Raw genomic sequence first — 27,410 nt, forward strand, 5'->3', positions numbered from 1 at the left:
CTGGGGAGCAACTGGTGGGGGCGGAAATATCCCTGTCGGCTGTGGAGCGGCCCCGTCCCCCGCGAGGTGAGAGCGAGAAAGTTGGGATTCCTGGCTCTGCTCGGCCTTCGGCCGGCGCCCCCGCCGCCCCGGGCTCGCTCGCTGCCTCCGTGGGAGGGAGGGTCCCCGTCACGTTCCCTGGGGCCCCGCCCCCGGCCCCCCTCCCTGCACGGCGCACGGCGCACGCCGCCCCCCACCCCACCGCGCGGGGGACCGCGGAGCCGCGGCCACGCGCAAACGTAAAGTTTCTGCGGCTCAAAGTGACGCAAAAATTCTTGAAGAGCTCTTTGGCGGCGGATATCTAGAGATCAGACCATGTGAGGGCACGAGAGTACAAATACGGCCGCTCGGGCGCCCGCTCCCGCACAGGCAGCCGCGCCCCCGCTGCCTCGAGGGCGCGAGGGCCGCCCCGCCTCGGAGAGCCCCGGACCAGCCTGCGCACGGACTCCCGCCAGGTGGGTCGGCCTGCCTCGCGCGGGTCCGCGCTCCTGCCCGCACACCCCATCCCGCGGGGCCTCCCCGGGCGCGGGCGCGGGCGTGTGTGCGCCGCGCGCTGGGCTCCGCGCCCCGCCGCCGCCCTCGCCGCGAGGACGGGCGAGGACGGCCGGCGCGCCCGGGGACGGGGCGAGCGCCGAGGGGGCTGGGGGCGGGGGGCGGCGCTGGGGGGCTCCTTTGTCTACCGCACGCGGGGGCTGTTCCGATGGCCGGGGGACCGGAGCAAGACCCTGTGAAGACGCGCTCAGGCTAGGCGCTGTTGTGCGCGTCGGGGAAAGTTGCTTTAGTTTCAGCTCGCTGCTTGCGCTGGGTCCTCCCTTACCCACGGCGTGCAGGTGGCTTCGTGCAGAGGCACTTCTGCAGGGAGGGTTCTGGTTGACAGCCCAAGTATCTGGAGAAATCTCTAAGTGGACTCTTACGTGGGACGAGTCTCCGGGCGCCTGGGTTGTTTTCACTGGCAGAGCCGGTGCACGCTCCGCCGTCGGCCGGGCCGTTCCGAACGTACGCGAAACTCAAACTGCAGCGAGCTGCTGGGCACGTTCAAGTGCGTACCCGTCGATTGCTAAAGAAAATGTGTGCATTTAAATATGTCTTTTGAAAACACTCTTTGGAGCTGAAGAACCCAAAGGAGCACGTTTCCTTTTGCACTGGGTCTTTTGCATAAAGAATTTCTTGTTCAGTTGGGGTTCTGAAGAATTTGAGAGGGGTAGAATTGCTAAGAGGACATTACAAACGCGCGCGGGTGTGTTTATGATCAATTTTGTCCAGAAAAATGAACCAGGTCAATGGATTATTTATGAGCCTGCTAGCTCTCATCATGGTAAGACTAGATCAAATATTTAATGTGTTTTGCCTTCAGTTACATAGGAAAAATGTCTAAGGAAGCAACATTGGCATTTATGTTTAATGCAGGCCCACTATGGGCGGCATTAGCATTTGGGTCTTGAGCGGTGGAGGGAAACACACAGCTTTGACTCTGTCCCATTCCCTGCGTTTGTGTGGAGTCCCTGATGCCAGGAAGGTGGCTTTCCTACCACAGACTGGGGTGGGGGTGGCTGCCTTCAGCGCCACCGAGGAGACTCAGGTTCTGAGGAGGCTGGTGCAAACTAAGCAAACCATTTTGTGCATGAGCTTTTCTTTTTTTCACTGAACTTGAACAAGAGCAGATCGAGACTGCTTCACAATTAATTAGAAGGCCCCTCAGCACTCTGGTGACCCGTGTGGGACGTTTCAGGAATCTAAGAGCAGCACAGATACTCAAACCCATTTCTTTCGGTCTCTTGCTTAAGAAACATAAACTAGGGGTGGGGAGAGGGGTGACGGTGGGGACAGAATAATGTTGAAGTTTTAATGGAATCAGCAAAAGCTCAGAAATTCCTCTGTGGGGGATTTTTAGAGTTGTCTGAGCATAATGATGACGCTCGGAGAAGCATGTCCAAGAGTTTCACGAGTGGGCGATGTGGCCGTGGGGTGGGGGTGCTTGGCTGGTGCTTGGCTGGAGTCTCCGAGGGCAGGCGTGCAGGAACGTCCCCAATGTCCCCTTCCGAAGAGAAACACAGATGATTCCAGAAATTAAGCCAGTAAGTGGCAGTTCCTTCTCCTGCGTATCATCAAATGGTTTGATTAGAGAGAACAAAGGCAGGGCCGCCTGAAGAAGTTTAATTTCAATTTGGCTTCATGAATCAACAGGATATGGTCATGATTTGACTTTTTTGAAGAAAGATGCCTGTGTGACCAAAGGGAGAATTATGCATTTTTTTCTGTCAGAAGGTACCTCACGCCTTAGCTCTTCCCATCCTAGGTCCGCTCCTCTGGCTGTCACAGTCCTCAGCTGTAATTGAGGGCAGGAGGGGGCCCTGCGTGACATGATGTCCAAGTCTCCTCCACTTCTTCTGTGACTGTGACCCTAATCTCTCTGCTTTAAACAAACACGACTTGAAAGGATGCTGCAAAATGCCGGAGCACCGGGACTCTGCCCAGATGTTGCCATTAATCAGGGTCCCCTGAGGAACCCCCAGGCGTCGCTTGAAGGCAGAGGTTTGCACAAGTCAAGTCTTGCACCTCATCCACCCACAGGCAACAGGAGCCCGAGTTTCCCCGCCCCGCACATCCCCTTTGCAGCATGCCCAGCGTGGGGTTCAGTGGAAACGGCCTCCAGGCAGTATGATTCGGGCCGTGCCCATTTTCTTTCCAGGTTTGTGGTCTCCCATGTTAACAGCGACAGTCTTGGGTGTGGAGTTAAAGATCTGATAAATCGCCCCACTTCTGCTTTCCTGGGGCAAGTGAGACTTACTCATCCTGCTCCTGTGGGGAATTAGTCTCTGGGCTTAACCTTCTAGCACCCTAAGGAAAGAGAATAGTCATCTTTCCAGGAGGGACCCAGGTGGAAAAATAGACGACAGTGGCCTGTGGGAGATAACTGGCAGAAGTGATTTTCCCTGAGCAGAGGGTGAACTGCTTTTCTAGGGTGGGCGCAAGACCCACCAGAGCTGATGGAGCCCCCATGTTTCTCGGCGCAGCTCATCATACTGACTTGGGTCCATTTTCAGAAATGGTCTCTGAGTAACCGCTCTGTGCAGGGGCATTCCCTCAGCCTGACCAGGGCTGGCTGTCCGTGAGTGGGAAGATCAGCGCGCCTTTACTGGATGTCCATAACACGTTTTTAAAGCAAGGGAGTGTGCTCCCAGCCCTGTGTCCATGTGGTGACAAAATGTGGAGAGATGAGGCCAGTGTGAGGCCATTTGTCATCTTTCCTCCTTTCTTTGGGCTCCCCTGGAAGCTCGCGGATCTCCCTTGCTTCCACCCCAACCTTGGACCAACGGTACTCGTTAGTGGGTATTTAAGCCATAGGCTTTTTAAGTTTTTTGGTTTTTTTTTTTAAGATTTTATTTATTAGAGAGAGAGAGAGAGAGAGATCATGAGCAGGGGAGGGGCAGAGGGAGAAGCAGGCTCCCTGAAAAGCAGGGAGCCTGATGCAGGGCTCCATCCCAGGACCCTGGGATCATGACCCGAGCCAAAGGCAGACCCTTTACCAACTGAGCCACCCAGGCACCCCTAGGCTTTTTACTTTTAATTTATTTTATTTTATTTTATTTTATTTTTAAGATTTTATTTTTAAGTAATCCCTATACCCAGTGTGGGCTCGAACTCTCAACCCTGAGGTCAAGAGTTGCACGCTCCACTGACTGAGCCAGCCGGTGCCCCTAAGCCATAGCGGACTGGATATCCTGTCAGGAATCCCAGGACCCCCCTGGACTGCAGGGCGAGAGATGAACACAAGCGGTGTGGAGATGTGGAGGTCATGGGGCTGGGCCAGCCCGGTGGCCAGGGTCTCCAGGCACTGACAAGCAGGAGAGATGGTATGGGGAAGGACTCCTGGGACCCTGAGGTCCAGCTCTTTCTGCCATTATTTGAGGGAGGGAGGGAAGAAGTGGGGGGTGGGGTTGGGGGGAGGGGGTGACAAGGCCAAGTGGCAGATCTGGGAGAGCCAGCTGCGTGCTCCAGGAGAATCCAGAGCTGGCGGCTGGGAAGCGGGCGGATTAGTGGCAGCGAGTCAGCAGGGGGCCTTGGCCTTCTTGTGTTTTTGTGTGATTTTTCTGGGCACATCCAAAGAAAAAGAACATTTTCTTTCCATTACTACTGAGCTGCTGAATGAAGCTGAAATAAACAGAGCTTTCCCCTCTCACTAAGGGACTCCCTCGAATTTAGGGAGGGGCAGAGCTGGAAGGGCTCCGATCCCGGGGTTTACTCCAGCCCGCCTGCGGCTGTGAGGGCTCAGCCAGGCCCACCACTGCTACCCTCCCGCACCTCTGGTCTTCCCTCTCCCCTGGTGTGTGGTTTTTAAGCACTAATCAAGCTAGCTGGCTCTGTTCCCTGTTTCAGAGGAAAGGAGCGGGGCTGGAGGAAAGGGGAGGGAGGCCCTGCCCAGAGAGAGAGGGAGGAGAGGGGAGATAATGCTATTCTGGGCGCGCCCCAGGCCCCCGCAGGGACATCTGACTGACTTGAGGTTTCCCAGCGCTCCAAAGTCTAGAATGATTTCCCTCCCTCCACCCCAGTTTTTTCTTTTAAAACATTTCAACTGAAAAGTCAGGGAAATGGTCCAGCGAACCTTCTTCCCTCAGAGCCGCCCGTCATTAACGTTTTGTCATGTTCGTGTGTGACTCGCTCTAATTTTTGCCTGTGTAATATATATAGTTTGATACATTCTGTATCATATGTGTGACAAAATTCATGTAACAATGAGACAATCTATATATTATATAATTTTTTTGTTGAACCTCAGAGTTTGCAGACATCTAAATACTTCACCTCTTGGGGCGCCTGGGTGGCTCAGTCGTTAAGCGTCTGCCTTCAGCTCAGGTCATGATCCCAGGGTCCTGGGATCGAGCCCCACATTCCCCCACATTCGGCTCCCTGCTCGGCGGGAAGCCTGCTTCTCCCTCTCCCACTCCCCCTGCTTGTGTTCCCTCTCTTGCTGTCTCTCTCTGTCAAATAAATAAATAAAATTAAAAAAAAAAAAAGTTAAATACTTCACCTCTTGTCTCCTAAGAACAAGGACATCCGCCTACATAAGCAGAGCCCCATTATTATCACATTTGGGAAGCAGTTTGATAAACTACTATCAAATATACAAATATTGGGCACCTGGGTGGCTCAGTCGGTTAAGCGACTGCCTTCGGCTCAGGTCATGATCCCGGGGTCCTGGGATGGAGTCCCGCATCGGGCTCCCGGCTCAGTGGGGAGCCTGCTTCTCCCTCTGACCCTATCCCCTCTCATGCTGCTTCTCTCTCTCTCTCTCTCAAATAAATAAATAAATAAATAAAATCTTAAAAAAAAAAAACAAATATTACAGTCCTTATTTAAATTTCCCCCACTATCTCAGTGGTGTCCTCTGTAGCATAAAGGGTTACTTCTTGAGACCACAGACTCCCAGGGGTCGAAAACCACCTCTTGCCCTCACCTCTGTGCATCTGAGGCCTAGATCAATATTGCGTAACGATGAACTGATTTTCATGAATGTTCCCAAACTGCATGCATGACACATTGTAAAGCACATTTCAGAGCTTCTTGACCTAAGAATATAGGTCCCTTCAGGCAACATTCCCTAAATCACAAACATCTTGTGGGCTCTGTGGCCCCCTCCACTCTGCTGCTTGACCTCAGCCCTTGGCTCCACTGCGTCCTCCCCACTCCCTGCCCCACCCCGGGAAGTGGGCCCAGCTCCCCCTTTCCTCTTGCCTCCACCACTCCCATTGTACTTAATTCGACTTCAGACCCCCTTTCTCCCCCCCTCCCTGCTCCCCCCCCCCCTCCCCCCCCCCCCCCCCCCCCCCCCCCCCCCCCCGTGTTCTCTCTCTCCCCCCTCTCCCTCCCTTGGCTCCCTTTGTGGGTTTAATCATGTCTGTTTTACACAAAAGTAGTTTTAGTGATATACTTCGTATTACGGAAGAGAAAAATCTGTGTTTGGATATGCTGCCACGTTTTTTAATCTTGATTTCTATTTATGGCATAAATTGCGTTACGACCACAGTAAAGGAGTGTTCCGAAGGTGGAAGCGGCCCTCCTCACCCCACCTGATCTAACGCGTCGGCGGTTTGAGTTTCCCAAGTCCTTTCCTGGCCTCGTCCACGTTGGAACACAGAGGCAGCAGTTTCGTTTTCAGCAAAAAGTTGTGAGTTGTGGGGTTCAGTGTAATAACAAACGTGTGTCCTCACCTTCTACAGCTCTTAGAAAGGTGCCTGAAAGACTCGTCCACAGAATCTGCACAAGAGTCTCCCCACTTCCTGTCCTCTCCTGGAATGTAGTTTTTCTCAAGAACCAGGAATGTTAGGATAGGGAGATGACGGATTACAGATACCTTCCAATCAGCTTCATTGTCCCCTTTTGTTGTGCTTCACAATGCTGTCCCACAGCTTACATTTTAGATGTTTCCGTATTTTCCGGGCAAACTGGATTCTGTAGCTAGTTTAGGAGGCTATCTGCATTGACAAGGTTGATTTCTGTAGGTAGAAAATACATTCCACGTTCCAAACAAGCAACTCACAACTGAACGTTTGGAACACAGACCATTGATGGGTGTGCCTGCTGGTACTTGTTTCAAAGTCTAAAAGCACAACCTGTCTTTTCTAGTCCAGAGTCCATGAAAATGATTGTTGTGACAGTCCTCCCTCCCCGCCCTCAAGATGCACAGCACATCTTCCCGATGGGTGAGGGGTGGGGAGGGGCACCTGTGAAAGGGACCCGGGGAATGAAAGGGTAGCGCCTTACCTGAGGCTCAAAACCACCAGCACGGCGGCTGGGGCTCCCTGGGCCCTGCACCCAGGGAACCTGAAATACAACCTCTGTGCTGGCAGCTGTGCAAGTATTTGAGCCCAGAGATGTATGAGGAATGGCTCCTGCTGCCAGGACATCCAAAGCAAATAGACATAAAAGGATAACTAATGATACACAATAATCAGGGATGAATGACATATTAGTAATCGTACAGCGTGGCGAGAGATCATTTGGGCTGGGGTGATGAGTGAAGCTTCATGGAGGGGCTGGATAGAAACTTAAGCCAGGCCTCGAAGGATGCGGGATAATTAGGGGCAGCAGCGCGGCGTGGGGTAGGGATACACTTGGGCGCGCTGGGTGGCCCACCTGCCCCTGATGACCTGGGGTGCCTGGTAAGCATGCAGCACCCACATGGATCTCTTGAATTATAATCTCTGGGACAGCAGCCCAGGAATCTGCTGTTTACAATTTGCCAGTGACCCCAAGGAGAGGAGCTGGTTGGGAGGAACAAGCACAGTCAGGGAGGGCCTGTGGAAGTGGGGGAGTCGCTCGCGTCTGGGCCCCGGTCCCCCTGGTGGGGCGTGAAGCCAGAGGGCAGGATGGGCTGCACACGTGTGGTGGCCCAGTGGCCACCAACGCCCTGTCATTTACTGATGCTCTCCACGTGCTAGACACTGAGAGTCAAGATAAATAATCCATTGTCCATTTGTCCAGCCTCTGGAGCGATGTGAACCACACCACAAACGGCTCATTCTCTCTATCCGACTCGCTGTGTGCAGAGAAGTTCGAAGCTCCCCTCTCCCAGGCAGGGAAAGTTCTGGACAGAGACCCTTGTCCTTTCTCAGGATAACTGGCCCAGATGACCCTAAGGATTATAGACTATTTAATCCCTCTCCAAAAAATTGAACTGTCTCACACAAAGAATTCTTTGGGTGGGAAAGCGATGTTCATTTCTACCTCTTTTGTCCAAAAACAGGTGGATTTTCCCTGCCCTCCCCATTCACACGGTGAAGTCTGTTTTGTTTGAAAGGTGAGCCAGGAGTCCCTTTGGATCCAAATACAAACCACCGTCTTACGCTGCGGGCGACTGTGAGTCAGAACCCACTCACATCCGGGCTCCTGCGACAGAAACCGCGCAACAGGAACAAAAGAAAGACTTGTAGACTCTGAAGGCTCCTTGGGGCTAGAAATGTGAGCCATCTAAACACGCTGCTCAGGTCAGCAGAAGGCTCCGGTGACAATAGGATGCGCGACAGGGATTTGTAGGAGCACCATGGGCCTCTCCCTCCTTAAGCCTAAGTACTGAGCCTGGCCTTGTACCATGAACTTCAGATGGGCCGAACGGCGCCTGCCTTGCCGCCAGGAGCCTGGCACGTAGTAGGCATACAGTATGTCTTTGCAGAATTAGTGTTGCCGGCTCAGGGCTCCCTGGCAATGGGCACCAGAACTTTGTAATTGCTCTCGCCCTCGGGGAGGTGTGTTGGGAACTTCAGACTCCCTCTCTGAAGAGAGAAGGCAAATTGCCACTTGGCTATCTGATCTATAATTACTCTGTTCTCTGTGGTACAGCCATCATTTGTGCTGGGTTTGGTTTGGTTTTTGAAAATGAAAACCAAGTGTCCTGAGAAATGAACTCACTTCGATCTCAACAAACGAAGTCAAAGTACAGACTTTCTCTATTGTTTCTGCTTAGAGCGTGCTGACAGATGTGCAACAGACAAGTCGGGTCAAGGACATTTCCAAAGGTCTGGGTAGTTTCATGACTAACTGTAATTACATGCTTGTTCCGAAACCGGTTCCCCTGGCTACAGAGGCAGAGTTTGTGGGAAGAGGAATGGAGGTTTGATCAGAAGTTTAAAGAGAAACAATCCTTTCTCCTGGGGTTGGGGGGTGGGGCGGGGTGACTTAGCCACCCCCCACCCCCTGGGGTTAAGAGGGAGCAGGAGTGTGAACCGAAAGCACGGGCTGTCAGCCCACCAGGGACTCACTCCCCTGTGCTGCCCGTGTGCGGAGAGGTGGGATTAGGGTCCCATGTGTCATGTTGTCATCCCATCGAGCAGCAGGGTGACGTGGTGCCACCCCCAGCCTGTCACCTGCTCAGCTGGGTGCAAGAGCCAATGTTCAAGGTGCAAAGGAAGGCTTGTGGGGCTTTCTCTGGCCACAGAGAAACTCAAAGGCTGCCTGGAGGAGGTCACAGCTGTAATATTGACCTCGTTTGCAATCTCTACCCAGCAGGATAAAAATATCTTTTAAAAAAGAAAGCTTTTAAGAGAACATTCTTAGAAGCCAATTTTCTTAACTCTTACTTCTTTATTCCCGGGGCAGCCTGCTCTCAACTGTGATCTGCGGGTCTCAGTAGAAAAAGGTGGCCCGTGCTCCGTAGAATCGGAAAAGTAGGAGAATGGGAGCCACGGGCAGCGTCCTGCCAGCAGGAGGGGGTCCAGGCCAGGCTGTGGTCTCCTGGCCAACTGGATGAGTCACCGGGAGGAGCTTTCTTCCAATTGGGAGAGGCAGAAAGGAAGGAGATGTGCGTCTCCTGCCCATTTGGTGGCTTTGGGTGGCTGTAACTTAGGTTTGTACCCCAGGTTCGGGTATCAGGAGTGCTAGAGAGCGGAGCTGGCTGGAGAGAGACCAACCTGAAGTCATGAGTCCATGGAGGATCCCCCTTGGCAGGCTTTCTTAGGACTTGGACCATTTCAGCCTGTTGATGCAATTTAAAAAAAAAAGTGCTGGGAGATATTTCAGGAAACAAGGTCTTTGTAATACTCAGAACAAAAACAGAGAAGCATGCATTATTCTTCTAGGAGCTGCTCAGGACAGGTGCCAAGAAATCAAGATCAGTTGCCTTAGGGGACGAACCCCTGAAGATACTGAAGAACATATATTGCCCAAAGAAGTTCACCAACACACACACATTTTGCATCTTCCCTGCAGGATGCCCCAAGGGAGAAAGTACAGGAAACCTAGAACAAATCACTTGACCCAGGCATGAGGAAGGTGACAGAGTCACAAGTATGGCTAAGTGTTTGCTCCCCCCACCACGATATTCTTCAGAGATGGGTGACGTGTCCCTCCCATAGACCATGGGGGACGTGCCACAGAAAGATTGGATGGTACAGCTGCTCTTTGAGCTGCAGTTTTTTGTTTTGTTTTTTAAGTCTTCTCTACATCCCACCTGGGACTCGAACTCACGACCCTGAGATCAAGAGTCGCACGCTCCACCCACAGATCCGGCCGGGCGCCCCTGAGCTGCAGTTTAAATGAGAGCAACAATGCGGTATTCCAGATAAGGAGAAGCTCCTACAGAAAACTTTGGGTAAAATTTTGAAGGTGGAGAAAGAAAGGTAGGGGAGGGGGAGCCTTGGTCACAGGCTGGCTCAGCCCATTGATGCCATCGGGCTGCACGTGGTAAAGCTCTTTATCTCTGTCATCTGGCCTTCAAGTTCTTCAGTGTTCAATGCGGAGAACATGCTGTTGATAGAGGCTGAAGGGAAGTGCAGAGGCCTTCTTCAAACAACACAACCAGAGACCACAAGGTGCAGGTTTAATTTAGCTGTGTATTTAAATACACTGACACCTCATCATCATCTCTCAAAAAAATAATGAACTTTAAAAAAAATCCCTCAGCCTGGCACATGGTTACTTATGGTGGATGAGAGAATGTGTGGTTAATTTGAAGAGTCCACAGAGGGGGCCAGGGGAGGCTGGAGAGCAGCATAAAGATGAGCACAATGGGGTTTTATCTAGATCACGCTTTATCAGAAATTCATGTTCTTCTGTGAGTGGTGTTTGCATCCTTGAGCCCGGGGTAGGGTCCGGAGGTGGGGGCCAAGCAGCTGGATAGGGTAGAACCCAGGACACCCACCCCATCTCCTTATTTATACACATACACACCCTAGATCCATAGAGCTGGTATCTCTCTTGTTGCTGGAATATTTTCAGCAACAATCAATCCCTTTAAAATTTTTATTTTCTACTTTACAGAAAAAAAGAACCCAATGAACACAAAGCTCTAATTACTTGCATCCCCTCGTATTCATTGCTCATCCTTGCCAATATTTTTGTACACAGTCACCGGTGTGAATCTACTACTTTGTGTTCTAATTTTCCGCTACATTTTTATCTTCACATTTCCACCTGTGGATAGTTAAGTTCTAGTCACTGAAAGCCCCAAAGAGGTAGGAGACAGACACTGCCGTTTTTTATTAGCTTCCATTTCTAGCCATCCTCCAACTGTTGGATTTGAAGGGGTGATATCAGATCTTTGCAGCTGTGACTAGTGCTAACAGTCATCCCTAGACATCTCGAAAGGTGGAATGTGACCTGAGCTAAGCAGAGACCTGTTTCAACTCCCAGCCTATTTCAAGAGCTTGAAAAGTTCAGTCCCCAGTAAAATGAAGTTAGGTGGAAGGTCTTGGCTCCTTACTACTTTATAACATGCCATAGGTTTACAGTCCAAGAGGGCTCGGATTTCTGCCCCATGTTTGACGTGTGAGGCCTCGGTCCAGATTGCGGCGCTGACTTCCCCGCACCTCGCTCGGCCCCAGCAGGGCTATGGAGGTGCCGAGGCCCCGGCCAGGCCTCCCCACCAGGCTGCTCGGGGACAGAGACACCAGCCATACTGGCATCTGTAACCCACACGCTCTTCTCACTCGCTCTTCCAGCTCGCCCCGCCTGCCCACTGTTGCTGGCTAACAGGTGGATCCTCCTCAGGAGTGGCTGGGAGAGGTAGGCAGAATACACAGCGAGCAGCAGGGCCATTCAAAGCCCGGGCAGACTCGCAGAGGCACGAGGCGAACGCATCTGGGGAACGCCCTGGACACAGTCAGGAGCAGCTAGACCCTCTAAGGAAGAGGGGAAAAGTCCACAGCTAAGGATCTAGGGGTGCCTTTGTTCTTGTCCTTTTAAAGTCATACTTGCAATTTACGTAAAATACACGGCCTGCTCTGCTTAGACGGTTTAGGACTGTCCTAATTTATTTGCAGGCAGCAACTGCTTCTTTCTTTGTGTTTCTTTTCCCAGCCTAGCATCCAGAACAAGGTAAGTGCTCTGCACAGTTTTGGTGAAGAAAGTCATCTTCTTACCTTCTTCTGAGTGACTGGTAAACTCCAGGATGCAATTCTAGTCTCTCAAACTGAAGTCAGTCTTTTGTTCTTAAACAGAGCCGATGCAAGACCTGGGTGATTTGCTGTCTGTTCTTATTTGTTTTGTTGTTTTGGGTTTTTTGTTTTTTGTTTTTTGTTTTACCTTTTCAAATGACTTGATTGTGATTTGATACCTCGTCTAGGTTGAAAACTGGAGGTGATTTTATTGACTGCCATATAGCAAACAGGATGTTTCACACTTGACAGATGCATTTGTAATCCCATTCATTAATGTCGTTTACGGTGTTTGTTGAGTTAATACCAAAGACAAGTAGGATGCGTAATTCTGTTCTCCCTTTGCCGTGTGCCTTCCCAACAGAGTTCTCAATCCCATTGATATAAAGCTCCGAGGAGATCCCCAGATCTGAGCACTGAGAATTCGGCTCGGGTCCTCAGCAGATGGGTGTCACCGTCATCTCCTAGCCAGCAGGATGGAGACCACGCCCTTAAATTCCCAGAAGGAGCTATCAGCGTGTAAGGATAAAGAAGATTGTCAGGAAAACGGAGTTCTGCAGAAGGGTGTCCCTGTCCCTGAGGATAAGGTGGAGTCTGGCCACGTCTCCAACGGGTACTCAGCGGTGCCGAGCCCTGGTGCCGGAGATGACTCTCAGCACTCCATTCCAGCCACCACCACCGCCCTAGCGGCTGAGGCTCATCAAGGGGAACGGGAGACCTGGAGCAAGAAGATGGATTTCCTCCTCTCGGTCATTGGCTATGCCGTGGACCTGGGCAACGTCTGGCGCTTTCCCTACATCTGTTACCAGAATGGAGGGGGTCAGTATCATGGGCCACAAGCAGAGGCTCTGACCCAGGGGTGGTCTGTAGATCCTTTTGGGAGGCCAGAGCGGAGATCATGTCTTTTGTCTTGTCTGACTGATGAGTCCGGGAACATGATTGCTTAGACTTCCAAGCTGGTCCAAAAGACAGAGCCCCAGTAAGCCAAATGTTCAGTCAGCATGTCTGAGGTTCAAGTTGGATAAAAGCTCTCCCAAACCTGACCTCGCCAGACGTTCAGCATCCTCGTGCTTCATGTGTGGGAGAGCCCCCTTCTCACCCCTGAATTACCCAAGCTCCACCCTCAGAGCGAGATGTGAAAATGACCATCAGCCTTGTGCAGGTTCTGCTCGGCAGAGGCCAGAGAGGTTAGATCTGTGTAAGGAAAAATTGGGAAGGGGCTCCAGGGTCCCAGGCCCTCCGGGGCCTTTGGACCCACGTGTGGTCAGAGAAGGGCGTCTGCTCAGGTCCAGAGTCTTGAGCTGGAATCTGAGCATGATCCAGAGTTGAACCCAGCCACAGCATGGCCTTAATAACCCCAAACCATACACTGGATCTGCCTTCTATCTCCTACAAGAGTGCTGGGTTTTTGAGGCTAGAGACTATTTCAGGTTCCTCCTTTTACCCCCCAACACCTTCAGAGCAGTTAACTGTAGGATTATCAAAAAGAGTATCTGACTGCCGGCATGGCTATGGGAGCCACAGAGAGGGGAAGTGGAGAGGAATGAGTAGGCACGGGGCTTCTGTGTTGACACTGGACTTGCTATCAAAATGGTAAAAGGGTGAGAAATGGAAGTCAAATCAGTCAATATTTTTTTTTGACAGAAGCTCTGGCAGCTGACTTGGGAGGGCAGCTAAAATGACGTTTGGGGAGAATTCATTAGTGTCCTCATTTCCTCCATGGCCTGACACAGAGTTGCCTGGATTTTTTAAGGACCTTGGTCCACATGCCTACGAAGGCAGTTCCGGGGTGGGGGGGCTGGGAAGCCCAGTCCTCTCTGCCTGGGAGGAGCGGAAGTTATCTCCAGCTTGGGAGGGCTCATCTTTAGCCTGAGCTTTCTATAAGGGGCTGGGGCGCTGGTGACGTTTGTCCTACACTCATTCCCTACCATTAAGCCAGCCAAGCAAACCCATTACAAATGCCACCATGAGAACACAACGTGGTTCTTATTCCCAAGCTAGATGTACCCAGAGCGATTGTAAGTGAGGTGGGACCTTTCTGAGTTGCCCCAACTTCTGGTTTCTAGGTTCAAAGCACTTTATGGGAGGGAGAGTTAGCGGGGAAAATCACAGCTGACCCACCCTTTGGGCTGAGACTCAGGCGGCAGGTGAGCAATCCCCACCTCGGTGTTTCCAAACTGTGCCTCAGCCACGAGAGCCAGGGGACACCAGCATCTCTGGGGATGCCGCAGCCCCGCGCTTCCTTGTTCTGTGACAAACTACCCTTCTCAGCCACATTTGCAAAGGGGGCCCAGAAGGGAGCGTTCTGGCTTAGTGGAATTATGGAAATAGAGCCACATTTCAGAAACAAGAGTCTGGAGCCAGGGATAATAGGGATGAACAAAGATTGGAATGCAGGGACCTGCAGATTACTGCAGGTTGTCACAGGTGATCTGTCCCCAGGGTCTCAAACTCTGCTTGCGTCAGAATCACCTGGGCAGCTTACACATTTTTGTCTTAAACCCACACCTGGAACTTCCCTGTCGGATGTGTGTTCTTAAGCTCACCAGTGATTCCCTCGTGTGGCTGGCTTTGGGAAGCTCAGCCCTCTGCCACTCTGTCATTTCATAGGGGAGGAAACAGGTTCAGGGAGGGGCGGTGTCCCCCAGGGTCCTCTGGTTGGTTAGAAGTGCAACCGATTCCAGGGTCTGGTCTGTTGATCCTGAACCCAGCTTTCTTTCCACGTACTCTCTGCCGCCTTCATTTACTCTCTGAAACCTCCATTTGACCGTGGAGCTCTGGGAAAGTGCTAAGCCCAGGGGAGCATAGTGTGAGGTCGCTTAGCACAGGGTGGCTTCATGAGACTTGAGCATGAGATGGCCCCTTGAATCTTGGTGCTACCCTGGGTGTCCAGATCAGTTGGGCTGTCCTGGGGCAGATGTGGGCAGGGGGTGAAATTGTCTTTCGTCTGCCTCAGGGGCATTCCTCCTGCCCTACACGATCATGGCCATTTTTGGGGGGATCCCACTGTTCTACATGGAGCTCGCGCTGGGCCAGTACCACCGAAATGGATGCATTTCTATATGGAGGAAAATCTGCCCGATTTTCAAAGGTAACTGAAAGGCTTGAGTGGGCGGGGGGGGGGGGGGGGGATGGGTGTTGCAGGGGAGAGGTGATTCCTGTCCATGTATGGGAACTGGGGACCTTCTTCTGGAATCAGCTGGGCCTTAAGGTATCTCTGGGCGATGACTCGGTAATTAAGTTTTTCACTGCTCAAGTGGTATGAGATTGTTAAAGGTAAACAGAATAAATAGCAATTAAAAGTAAACCTGGGGCACCTGGCTGCTAGAGCATGTGACTCTTGATCTCAGAGTCATGAGTTCGAGCTCCACGTTGGGTGTAGAGATTACTAAAAAAAAAAAATAAACAAGCTTAAAAATAATAATAATAAAAGTTAAATAAGCATTTTAGAAAATAAATAAAAGTAAACCTAATAGAGTCCTATAAATATAGAGGATAAACTAATGGTTGCCAGAGGGAAAGAGGTGGGGGATGGGCAAAGTGGGTGAAGGGGACTGGGAGGTACAGGCTTCCAGTTATGGAATGAATCGGTCACAGGGATGAAAGGCACAGCATCAGGAATATAGTCAATGGTGCTGTAATAGCGTTGTGTTGTGTGGGGACAGATGGCACTACGCTGTGGTGAGCAGAGCAGAACAGATTGTTGAATCACCTGTGGTACACCTGAGACTAATGTAACATTGTTTGTCAGCTATATTCAAATAAAAGGACTTTTTAAAGCAACCAAAATAGGGCGCCTGGGTGGCTCAGTCGGTTAAGCGACTGCCTTCGGCTCAGGTCATGATTCCGGGGTCCTGGGATCCAGCACCGACCGACCCGCGGGGAGTCTGCTTTTCCCTCCGACCCTCCCCGGTCTCGTGCTCTCTCTCACTCTCTCAAATAAATAATATAAAAAATAATAAAAATCTTAAAAAAAAAAAAAAAAGCAACCGAAATATAAAGAGTTCAAAGCAGTAACAGCACACACACGTTTTCTCAAACGTGTGATTTTGCAAATACATCTAAGGAATTTACCACCCCTGTCCGCCATCTCCCAGAGTCTTGGAGAATGAGGGGAATGGCAGCCCCCAGCACGCCCCCTCCCCTGAGCTGCAGGACCCTCCAAGGCACCCCGGGTCCGTCAGTCTGTCACTGTCAGGCCGCCCTGTAAACGTGGCCCCCCCGGCCCCCTTCTCTCCCAGGGATCGGTTACGCCATCTGCATCATCGGCTTCTACATCGCCTCCTACTACAACACCATCATGGCCTGGGCGCTCTACTACCTCATCTCCTCCTTCACCGACCAGCTGCCCTGGACCAGCTGCACGAACTCCTGGAACACTGGCAACTGCACCAACTACTTCTCCGAGAACAACGTCACCTGGACGCTGCACTCGACGTCCCCCGCAGAAGAATTTTACACGTAAGTGCATGTAAGTGAGGGGTGGTCTGGTAGAGGCGGGCCACGCCCCGGGGCGTGGCTTCTGTGGAGGGAGGCGGGGCCAGGGGCTCCCCGCCTCTTCGGTGGTTTGCGAGAAACGAAGCTCTTCCCGCAAGAGGAGTAAATGCAGGTGAGGGAGCCACAAGGCCGGCCCCAGGCAGATGTGGAGCTGGGAGGCTCGACCTCGAGTGCTCCCTAATCTGGCCCTGTGGGCTGTCCCCCCCCCCCCCCCGCCCTTCATAATGTGCCAGGCCAGGCTGCCCCCAGGTGCCCAGGCCGATCCCTTCCTTCACGCTCCAGAACGACTCCGCGTCCAAACCACCCTTCCTCCTGGGCCCCCGCTCTCCCGCCGGTTGTCAGGGAATCAAAGCCTCCCCCTGCTGCCGTGGTTTGCAGCTATTCAAAGGGTTTCTGGTTTCATGTGTTCACTTCACAAGCGGGACCTACCCTTTGGAAGAAGATGCCTGGAGTACGGAGTACTCTTTAATGCCGGCATTGCGGGCAGCGGGAGCCCCAGAGAGCGTGATTTTGGGGTGGGAAGGACCCACTACCCACACAGACAAAAGCTGCCCCAGCCAGGAAAGGAGGTGCCTGAGAGTCGGCCTCGGGGGCTGAGTGCTCTTCCCAGGGGCTGTGGGCCCGAATGTGCCGCTCTGTCCCCCAGGATGGGCAGGGCCCGCTCTTTCTGAGGCTTGGTGCCTTGCTCTGGTCCTTGCTGCGCCTTGTCCGGTTCTTCCCTTGGCACCTGCCGGATCCGCTCACCGCTCAGGGCATCTCACGGGCCTTTCTTTCTCGCTCACTCCAGGCGCCACGTTCTGCAGATCCATCGGTCTAAGGGACTTCAGGACCTGGGGGGGCTCAGCTGGCAGCTCACCCTCTGCATCATGCTGATCTTCACTGTTATCTACTTCAGTATCTGGAAGGGTGTCAAAACGTCTGGCAAGGTGAGGAGGACCCTGGCGGCGGATCCTGACCTGCCAAGGGGCCCCAGAGGATTCAAACTCAGAACTCAGTAGCCTGGACAGCCATAGACACAGGGACATTGTGTCCTTCAACACCAAACACGATTCGTGATGCTCAATTTCTCTTCACCAAATCTGTTCAAGAATTCTAGAAATAGGCCAATCCCAGGAACCATTATATGATTTTTAAAAAAATTCCTTTAACCCACCTGTAGTGTCACAGTTAATGACCACGGCAATAATTTATTGAAAACCCATGATGGGCCATGATCAGTGCTTTATAGACACTGGCTACTGTCTTGTCTTTTGCTGGGGTTTCCCCATATTGCAGGTGGGAAGTGGGTTTGGAGGGGTAGTACTGGTAAGCTGGGACTCAGATCCCCGTCTGATCCTAAAGGCTCTGATGTTTCTGCCACATCACTCTGCCTCCTGTAGTTACAGAAAGCATAAAAGACACCAACATCCACATGCTGACAATCTGTGTTTCTACCCCCTTCCTTCACAGGTGGTATGGGTGACAGCCACCTTCCCTTATATCATCCTCTCGGTCCTGCTGGTAAGGGGGGCCACCCTCCCCGGAGCCTGGAGGGGTGTTCTCTTTTATTTGAAACCCAACTGGCAGAAACTCCTGGAGACAGGGGTAAGATAATGGGGAAAACGATGGGCACCTGTCTGTCATTTTACTAACTGAAGCTAGCGCCCCCCGGCCCCCCACATAGGGACAACTGAAATTTAGGCTCATTATTGCAAGTGTGCAATAATGTTTTAAATCAGGAGTACAAGCATGAAAAGTACAGTCAAGGCCAGTGGATTGGCTTATGCCAAAATGTGAGGAAGAGAAATCACGTTTGTTTGCACTTTGTATGTGGCCGCCCCTGGGAGGAGCTTTGAGGGCTTGTTTTTCACTTTGCACAGAGAGTATGGCCCGGGGCTCGGCCCTCACCCTTACCTCTGCTGCCTTCCAGGTATGGGTAGATGCTGCCGCTCAGATCTTCTTCTCTCTTGGTCCTGGCTTTGGGGTCCTATTGGCTTTCGCTAGCTACAACAAGTTCAACAACAACTGTTACCAGTGAGTATCTGGGGCTCCCCAGGCAAAGCTTGAAAGTGGGTGAGCATCGTCAGCTGGCCAGAGGAAGGTGATCGAACTAATGGCCTCAAACTTGGCCGGGCCCGGGCACCCCCCAGGTCCCTGACCAGTTCCTCCATGGCCAGAGCACCCACCCAGTCCATAGCCTCCCGCAGCCAGTGAGGATTGAGAGAGGGGCCTCAGGCCACTTTCGTTTTGTGAGAGCTTCTCACAAAAAAAATTTTTTTTAGATTAAGAAATTCCACAGCAGATTCTTAAAAATTGCAACATATATTAAATATTTAGATTTCACTTATTAACGTGTTTAACAAAAATTGTAATGTGATCATTTATTTATGTACATATTTACAAAAGTATAACGATTGAGCTATTTTGACCAATGCAAAATGCCACCATGATTTTTGTCGCAAAATCTCATTTCAGAAATTTTGACAAAACGGGGAGTGTTGTGCCAATTACGATTTCACTATCACTTTTCATCTTTAGAGTTAACTTTGTTTGAATGTCCTCTCACGGATGGCAGTGTCCAGCACTCTAATCAATAAGATGATTACAGAATTCACTTTCTCTTACAAAGGAATCCACAAATACCCTAAGCAATGTGGCATTGCACTGGGACACCAGCCTGAAGTTGGATGACAAGATCTTCTTTTAAAAGTATCAGGATATCCCAGTGACAGGCTCGTAACCTCATTTGCACATAATGTCAAAAGTCTAAATCTGAGGACTTCATGAATGTGAGGCCAAGGCCCCCTCACGGTCCCGCCTCCAATCCAGACCTTGCTTCAGAGCAATTCTTTTTTTTTTTTTTTAAGATTTTATTTATTTATTTGAGAGAGAGAGAGAGAGCACAAGCAGGGGGAGTGTCAGGCACAGGGAGAGGGAGAAGCAGACTCCCCGCTGAGCTGGGAGCCCGATGTGGGGCTCGATCCCGGGACTCCAGGATCATGACCTGAGCCCAAGGCAGTTGCTTAACCAACTGAGCTACCCAGGTGCCCCCAGAGCAGTTCTTGTTTGAAATCAAGAGGTCTGTGTGGTTCCAGTTCACCACAGGAGGTCACGATAACCAGTCCTGACCTGCGGCTCGTCCCCACCTACCAACCAGTGTGAGAGGCCGGGCCTGGGAGAACGGGAGGGGACACTAGGACAGGTCCCTGCGGGCCTTGGCTGGAGACAGATGCTCTTGAGACTCTCACCTTGGAAATGTCTCAGTCTCTGTGTGTTTTCTGCTCCAGAGATGCCCTGGTGACCAGCGTGGTGAACTGCATGACGAGCTTCGTTTCTGGATTTGTCATCTTCACGGTGCTCGGGTATATGGCCGAGATGAGGAATGAGGATGTGTCCGAGGTGGCCAAAGACGCAGGTGGGAACTTGGGTTCTCTTTACATCCCCTTGCTCTCACTGAATTGGTTGGCTGCTCTTTGGGTCCTTATAAATATCTAACTTTTGAATTATTTCTGAATGTTCCTTTAAACATTGCCCAAGGTTTTAGAGAAACTTACTGCCTTCTGTGTGCTCAGCCATGATAGGGATGGGGCAGCTCCCCCTAAAATGTGACTTGGATGAGGGCTTTTAAAAAACCACTGGGTTTGGGTTCGGTGATGGGTCCAAGTCTAATAAGCAAATGATTACTAACCCTTAGAATTTCCCCTTGCAGAAAAATAAAATGTAGATGACGTATCCCTCTACTGTATTGTGAGGTTTTCATGGAAAAGGAGGGACAGATATTGAAAAAGTGGCCATAGAAGCTTGTGGATGGAATCCCAGGGCTTTCTTGCCAACAAGCCTGTCTTTGGCACAGCTCTGAGCATCCCCGTACCCCAAACTCAGGCACCCCTATCTCGCTCGTGAGAGGTGGAAGACATGTCCCTCACACTATCAAAAGGGACTTTAAAATAGTGGGAAGTCTTTATTCCAAGGCCTCTATGACTCTTCTGAAATCAGTTCACATTTCCTACTATTCTGGAGCTAACGCCATCAGAGAGAGCTAAATGCTCTAGAGTTATCAGTCCTGGCCCTGAAGAAAAGCTCTGAATTATGATATGGTGGAAACTCTTATTCCTGTGTGCAGCTTTGCTAGTCTTAGGGTCTTGGGTTTGTCTCCATCCCCCCGCCCCATTGATTGAGGGTTCACACTTTTCAAGATGGCTACCATTCCTTCCCTGCCTCGCGTGATGTCGGGACGGTGGGATGGTGTAGAGTGTGAGGAAGCCTAGTTCATGTGTAAGGTCTCGTGACCGGAGTTGTAACTGTTGGTGTGGCTGAGGTTCCCCCCGAGACATCTTCGCAGGGCAGGTGTTGGTGACCACATCCCCCTCTGTCCCGCTCTGTCTCAGGCCCCAGCCTCCTCTTCATCACGTATGCAGAAGCCATAGCCAACATGCCAGCATCCACGTTCTTTGCCATCATCTTCTTCCTGATGTTAATCACGCTGGGCCTGGACAGCACCGTGAGTGAATGGAGAGGGAAACCTGGCTTTCTGGAGGAGACAGGGGTTGGGGGGGAGGAGGGTGCACGTATCCCTCCCATCCTGGCCAGCCCACGTGGTGTTGGCTGCCCCCTCCCAGTGCTCCCTCAGCCCCTGGCTTAGGCCTCATCACTGGGGCTCGGGGCCCTCTAGGGCATGAGAGGGTCATTAATGGGCTAATGAGGGCTAGGTGTCCACACAGGCCAGGGCTCAGATATGTGAACTGCTATTACTGTGCACTGTCCCTGGACCACAGGGCAGCACCTAAAGGTCCCTCTTGTGTCCTGGTATCCTGCTGCCCTGCATTTGGCTCAGCACCTCGAACTTAGTAGTGTGGGATGACTCTCAGCTTTGAGTTGGCCATTCTGGCACAGCCGACGTCTCCCCGAGCGACCTCACATAAAGAAGTCCTGTCCAGGCACTATATTTTTTTTCCCCAATGTTCTTGGGGGTGGGGTCTAAGTGACCGTGTAAAACGGGGTGATAACATTGCCAGAGAGGGCCGTGGTGTATGGGGGGAACCGGTCATGACCAGCCACCCTCTGGCCTGTTCGCCGTCCTCGAAGGTAACAGACTTGTCCCGAGCCTCCCCTGTGACCGCTTGCGTGTCCCTCTCAGTTTGCAGGCTTGGAAGGGGTGATCACAGCCGTGCTAGATGAGTTTCCGCACATCTGGGCCAAGCGCCGGGAGTGGTTTGTGCTTGGTGTGGTCATTACCTGCTTCTTTGGATCCCTGGCCACCCTGACTTTTGTGAGTACCACAACCCCCAGCTTTGAGTAGCCTCTCCTAGGGCAGCAGAGCCCTACAAGGACCTTCCATCCTCCGTGGGGGCCCTGGCTTGGGGGCCAAAGTAAAAGGGGTTGATCAGACACAAAGTTGTTTCTGGCAGCGTCTGTGTGTAGAATCTGTGCCTGGTGGCTGGAGGTCTTCGCGCCCTACTGTAGACCCAACTAGATTTCAGGCTTGGCAGGGTGTCTGCAGAAGAACTGAGATCTGCTTTTCCAGTCTTTAGGGCTGCTTTCATGGGATTGTTGCCCTGATGTCCTGATATGCAGAATATCTGGAGGCTGGCATCTCATGTTTGTAATCTCGCTTTGTCTCCTCCAGAGAATTTGCAATGGTGAAGAAGTCAGACCCTCACCCATGATTTTTTTTGTTGTTGTTGTTAGCTGAGGCAAATAAGGTAAAACGGAATCCCAGGCATCCCAGGCTTGTGTCCTCCTGACTCAAGGCAGATTTTGAAGACCTGCCTCTTCAAGCCACGACCCCAGAGGCTCTGGAGCTTCAGTGGGGGTGGAGGTGGGGGCCCCTGAGGAGGACCCAAGGGATTGGCGAGTTAAGACAGAAGGCAAAACCAGGACCAACGTGCTCAGCGTGTGTGGTATGGTGAACTCGCCCAGATTCAGTCTTTAGGGTAGAGTACACAGTTAAGTGCCGCATCACTAGAAGAAAGGTGAAAACAGACCCAGGGGCTCTTTTGAGTTTGTATCTTAAAGCTCAGTGGGAGAGGAAGCAAGGAGAGAGTGCTCCCTAGGACGGGAAGAGATACCCGATGGCATGAAATCAGGGTCCTGCTGGGAGGGCCAGCCCAAGAGGCAGGCTCTGGGATATTTATATTAGGTCCAAGGCAGGAATGATCCAACGTTCAGAAGCTGCTTTTGGCCTTCACCGTAAAGAGGAGGCCGTGCATCGAGGGCCCTTAACCGGTTTGCCATCTCATTTCCAGGGAGGGGCCTACGTGGTGAAGCTGCTGGAGGAGTATGCCACGGGGCCCGCCGTGCTCACCGTCGCCTTTATAGAGGCTGTTGCTGTGTATTGGTTTTACGGTAAGATGCTCACCAGTCGCGAGCCTTTCCACACCAGCCTGTAGACACCGGAATAGAGAAGGGCTGATTTCATCAAAGAAAGCCGGGGCAGGGGACAAGACGTCACCTCCCTGGGGGTCTCTGAAGCCACCCCAGCAGAGTGCCTTCTTCGGAAACAGGTCACCATTTCCTCCACACTCTGTACCACAGATTCCCCTGACTCGTGGGAGGATGCTGTTTCCTTCTGAGTTTAAACGTTCACCCAGCGGACACAGGCTGAAGCAGTTCCATAGAGCTCATCCTAGTGGATGCTGAAGATGCTGATGGGCTCTAAGAATAGCACAGACAACAGAGAACTAGTGGATGGTGAATGCATTTGTAGAGGGTACAATATACTACTATTTTACAGAGCTCCCCACAAAGCCCCGAGACAGAGTCTAGGAGATTATCTTCCAGGGAAGAGGCAAGAATGTTCCTGTTTGGATTATTTGCCTTGGTAAAATCCCCAATTCACCCCCTGTGATGCTGGGATGGAATCTGATAGGGGTGAAACTTGCAGGAGCACAGAGAGTAAGCTAACGTGGGTCCATTGGCAGGGGTCCCAAGAATCCGTGGGTGCAGATGGGGTTGACCCAGGCAATTGAAATGAAGAAAACCATGTTCAGGGGCTCCTGGTTGGCTCAAGTCCATAGAGCATGTGACTCTTGATCTCAGGGTTGTAAGTTCGAGTCCCACACTGGATGTAGAGATTACTTAAAATAAATAAATAAATAAAATCTTGAAAAAAAAAATGAAAGAATACTAGATTCAGAGATACCTCTCTTCATCCTTAAAATCAAGAAGTGATTATTTCATTCTGAAAATGTATTGATTTCCCTAGTTCTATGGTAATAAAACAGCTTCAGCATGTTTGTCATTACACATAACATGAAGAAGGGGAGGCCCCATATTTTGAGTTGCACATGGGCCCAGTTTTTTAAAAAGAATTTCTCCCCACCTCCTTAGTGATTCAGATGACAGAGTTCAGAGTAGGTGCATCGTTGTGGACCTCGCTGTTGCTGGGGCTCTTGGGGAAGCGACTGCAGGGCAACCCGCCTTCCCCTTCCCAGTTTCTCACCAGTCGGAGTTCTCAGTTCTCACGTTCTCATACTTTTTATAGAAGAACCTTGATCTTGATCTGGCATGTGAATGGGCAACCTGTGGTTAAAATTTTCTCTTGAACATTTCCAATGTACGGTCCAAGTCAGTCTCTGTCAAGTGGGTTCACACTTCCTAAATAAAATTCAACTTTCTTTTCTACAGTAACAATAAAATCAAACGTGTGCTGAGTTCTCAGAAATCAGTGCAGTGTGGGCACCAAGAGGGGGCTTTGGGTTCCTCCCCAAATGTCCACCTGTCCCCCCGACTCTGCTTGCTATCAAATGTAGTTTTGTGACATGTCCGCTGTCCCACTTTCTGACCAGATTGGTGCCCTTGAGCCCCTGCTGTGGACAAACTCCAGAGCTGCGACTGTCTCTGAGAATCAGGGGATAAGACAGTCTGTGTCCTCCCTCAGTCGATCTCTTTCTCTTGTGGGTGATTTTAGGCATCACTCAGTTCTGCAGTGACGTGAAGGAAATGCTCGGCTTCGACCCTGGGTGGTTTTGGAGGATCTGCTGGGTAGCCATCAGCCCTCTCTTTCTCCTGGTAAGTGGTCATTTCCCTCTTCTTCTGGCCGCAAAGGAAGATTCACCCAAACACTTATATAGAGTAAATTGCATTGAAGTGTAACATAGATACAGGAAAGTGTGTAAATCTCAAGTGTACATCTCATTGCAATTTTATAAATCAAGCATGCTTTCTCAGCAGAAACCATGCTAAGAAACAAAAATATGACCAGCCCTTCAGAAGCCCCTCCGATGTCCCCTCCCAGTCACTGTGCTCCCCATGCTTCCCCTCTTCTGACTCCCAGAGCTATGGAATGTTAGTCTGGGCTTGGGTCCCCGCTGCCTGTGTCCATCACTCCCCTGCTCAATGATAATGATAAATAACATTTATTGAACATGACATACCAGGCCAGACTTTGTGCCAAACTTACACCTGTTGCTCTATGAATCCTTACAACAGTCCTACGAAGGAGCATAGTCCTGATACCACATTTTACAGTTAAGGAAATTGAAGCCTGAAGGGTAGCAAGTGTCCCTGCTTACCTCCCGGTGTCCCTCTGAAGGAGAGACACTTGGCCCAAGATGGCGAAGCTCCCTGCTTGCATCCCACGTGTGCTCTGACGTAGCCCGGGGTAAAGTGACTCTGTGCCTGTGGGCAGGGATCACTCTCCAGTTCTTTGATTTAACTGTAACTTTATCTTGGAGGGAGTTTTTTATCTTTTAGATCCAGAGGGCTTATTGGACTGGTCCCTCCATCCGGGTCCAGCTTGTTAGGAGTGTCTGGACCAAACATTTTGTCTTAGGGACATCTTTGGCTTTGACATAGAGATAGCTGTTCCTTCCCTGTCTTGTTTAAAACAACAACAAGGAATTCTGTTTTGACTTTCTCTGGGCAGCCCTTTGTTTGGTACTTTTTGTACCCATACGTCTGGACACTAACATATAAGATGAGCAGGACATTCCTTCTTGTCTCTGCGATGTTGCATGAGTCTCTCTCTACCCCAGAATCCCTGCTTGACTTCCATTCCCCTGGACCCTGGAGGTTTCCAAAACCAAAACCAACCATTGCTCCAGGTGGCAGATAATTCTCAGCACCCAGTGGCTCTGGGGTGTGCTCTGGGCTCTAGTGTTCTCCTAGACTTGGCCTGGTAGTTCCTATTATCTTATCAGCTCACTGGTGCTTTTAGGTAGATTAAAAACACATATATATTTTTCTTTCAAATTTTTATTTAAATTCTAGTTCATTAACAGTATAATATTTAGTAGAGTAGAACTTAGGAATTTGTCACTTACATATAACACCCGGTGCTCATCACAGCAAGTGCCCTCCTCAATCCCCATCACCCACCTTGCTCGCCCCCCATCCCCTTCCCTCCATCCACCCTCAGTTTGTTCTCTGTCGTTAAGGGTCTCTTATGGTTTGCTTTCCTTTCTCTCTCTTTTTCCCCTTCCCCTATGTTCACCTGTTTTAAAAACATGTCTTTTTTTAAATCCAGGAGTTTTAATTGTTTTCAGTGAGGGGGTTGGCATGAACCACCGAACCTGCCATCACTAGACACAGAAGTTCTCACATAAATGGATTAGTAATTTATATTATTACCAGTGCTTCTTGATAAGCTACTTAAATCCTTTCAGTTGGTTTTCAAAGGAAGAGGAGACACTGCATTAGTTCGTTGAGGGAAGAAGCTATATCTGTTTGCTCGTCAACTTTAGTATTCCCCACCCAGGGAGGAAGTTGATGTTCAGGGCTGGGATTTGGGAGAGGCAAATAAGGCATTCACCACAGGTGTCAAATTTAAGGGGGGGGAGGCTGTGTGCCAAAACACTCAGGAATCAAGATAAAGACTATTTTACCACAATATTTTTTAAAAACCAAAATGAAGGCAAAAAAGTCCCCAATCAGCAGATTTCAACATTTTAAATAAACGAAAGATCTGACCCTGGACTTGCCTGTCTCACCTCACTCACCTTACTCTAACCTGGCCCTGCCAGATCTTGTCTTTTTTAAAATACTGCACTAAAATATTACTCCTTGATTACTAAAATTGACTTAACTGTTGTGCCCCAGGTGAGCGGCTCACATGTGCCAGCCGTGTCCTGGCCCCAGGCTTTTAGTCCTTTCATGTCTGTGAGCCTCTGGTTGTCTTGCAGCCTGGGTGGGCGTGTGGTGAGCGGTCAGCGCGTTCCCGTGCCCAGCAAAACTCACGCACGGATTCGCGTCGAGGCCTGTCACTCCTAGTTCGTGTGAGGTTTGCTTTACTCACTTCCTCTAAAGGCAGGTGCTCCAGTACCCAACGAAGAGGAGGCAAATCTGTCTTCCCCTTCCGGGTTTACTTACCAGATCCCTGGCTCTGCGCTCTTTAAGGCTGCCTTCAGTAAACAATGAGTAGCTACTAAAAATACTCTTTTTCACCGAAGCCAAGTTACAAAAAAAGAAAATGTTATATATGAGCAGGCAGGGCCGTCCGTGCACAGGGTTTGTCTGGAGCAACACACACTGGCTCCCACAGGAGCTTGAGGCCTCTCTGAACTGGGCTGGATTTCACACACCTGCCATCCAGATGAGATGAGTTACAGAGGGGAGGGCGCCTCACCGTGTCCCTCCGTCTTTCCGTGTTCCAAAACCAGCTCCCTTAGTAGCTGGGGCTAGGGGTGCGGAGGGTAAGTCCGGAGGAGGGTCTGCGATTGGCCGGGCGCCTCTTTGGAAAAGCCTCCTCCCAGACTCAGGATAACACTGTTGGGAGGATGGATGTGTGTTTAACAACTTCCCACTTTATTACCTGCAGACAAAGAAGAAAAGATATAAATAGATGCTTAATCATCACACAAATAGTTTACATTACTGCTTTCTTTATGACTATGAAGTAATAAAATAAAATTAAATCAAGAGCAGTAACGATTTCGGCCCCATGGTTACCAGGCAAAAACTGGTATTTATGCTCGCTCTCTCGGGAAACCAACGCAAAATAAGAAAACCTATAAACTGAGCGTTGGGAGCAACACCATGGCATTTTTCTTGGGAGACATTTTCACTCGAATTTTCAAGTAAAAAGTACAC

The 27,410-nt window shown here is 50.8% G+C and overlaps 1 protein-coding gene across 1 annotated transcript in view; it reads left to right on the forward strand.

The window, feature by feature from the left end:
- Window positions 1-258: 258 nt before the first annotated feature.
- Window positions 259-27,410, forward strand: part of SLC6A4 (solute carrier family 6 member 4) — a 35,689-nt gene continuing 8,537 nt past the window's right edge. The window contains exons 1-12 of the mRNA XM_035027651.1: window positions 259-494; window positions 12,271-12,725; window positions 14,863-14,997; window positions 16,148-16,367; window positions 17,191-17,329; window positions 17,853-17,987; window positions 18,313-18,416; window positions 19,670-19,797; window positions 20,771-20,883; window positions 21,520-21,651; window positions 22,628-22,727; window positions 24,292-24,392. Coding sequence (XP_034883542.1) covers window positions 12,383-12,725; window positions 14,863-14,997; window positions 16,148-16,367; window positions 17,191-17,329; window positions 17,853-17,987; window positions 18,313-18,416; window positions 19,670-19,797; window positions 20,771-20,883; window positions 21,520-21,651; window positions 22,628-22,727; window positions 24,292-24,392 — 1,650 coding nt within the window. The 5' untranslated portion in view covers window positions 259-494; window positions 12,271-12,382. The remainder of the gene's footprint in view (window positions 495-12,270; window positions 12,726-14,862; window positions 14,998-16,147; window positions 16,368-17,190; window positions 17,330-17,852; window positions 17,988-18,312; window positions 18,417-19,669; window positions 19,798-20,770; window positions 20,884-21,519; window positions 21,652-22,627; window positions 22,728-24,291; window positions 24,393-27,410) is intronic.

This window comes from Mirounga leonina, unplaced genomic scaffold, assembly GCF_011800145.1.
Source record: "Mirounga leonina isolate KUSES-001 unplaced genomic scaffold, KU_Mleo_1.0 Mir_200, whole genome shotgun sequence".
Lineage (NCBI taxonomy): Eukaryota > Metazoa > Chordata > Mammalia > Carnivora > Phocidae > Mirounga > Mirounga leonina.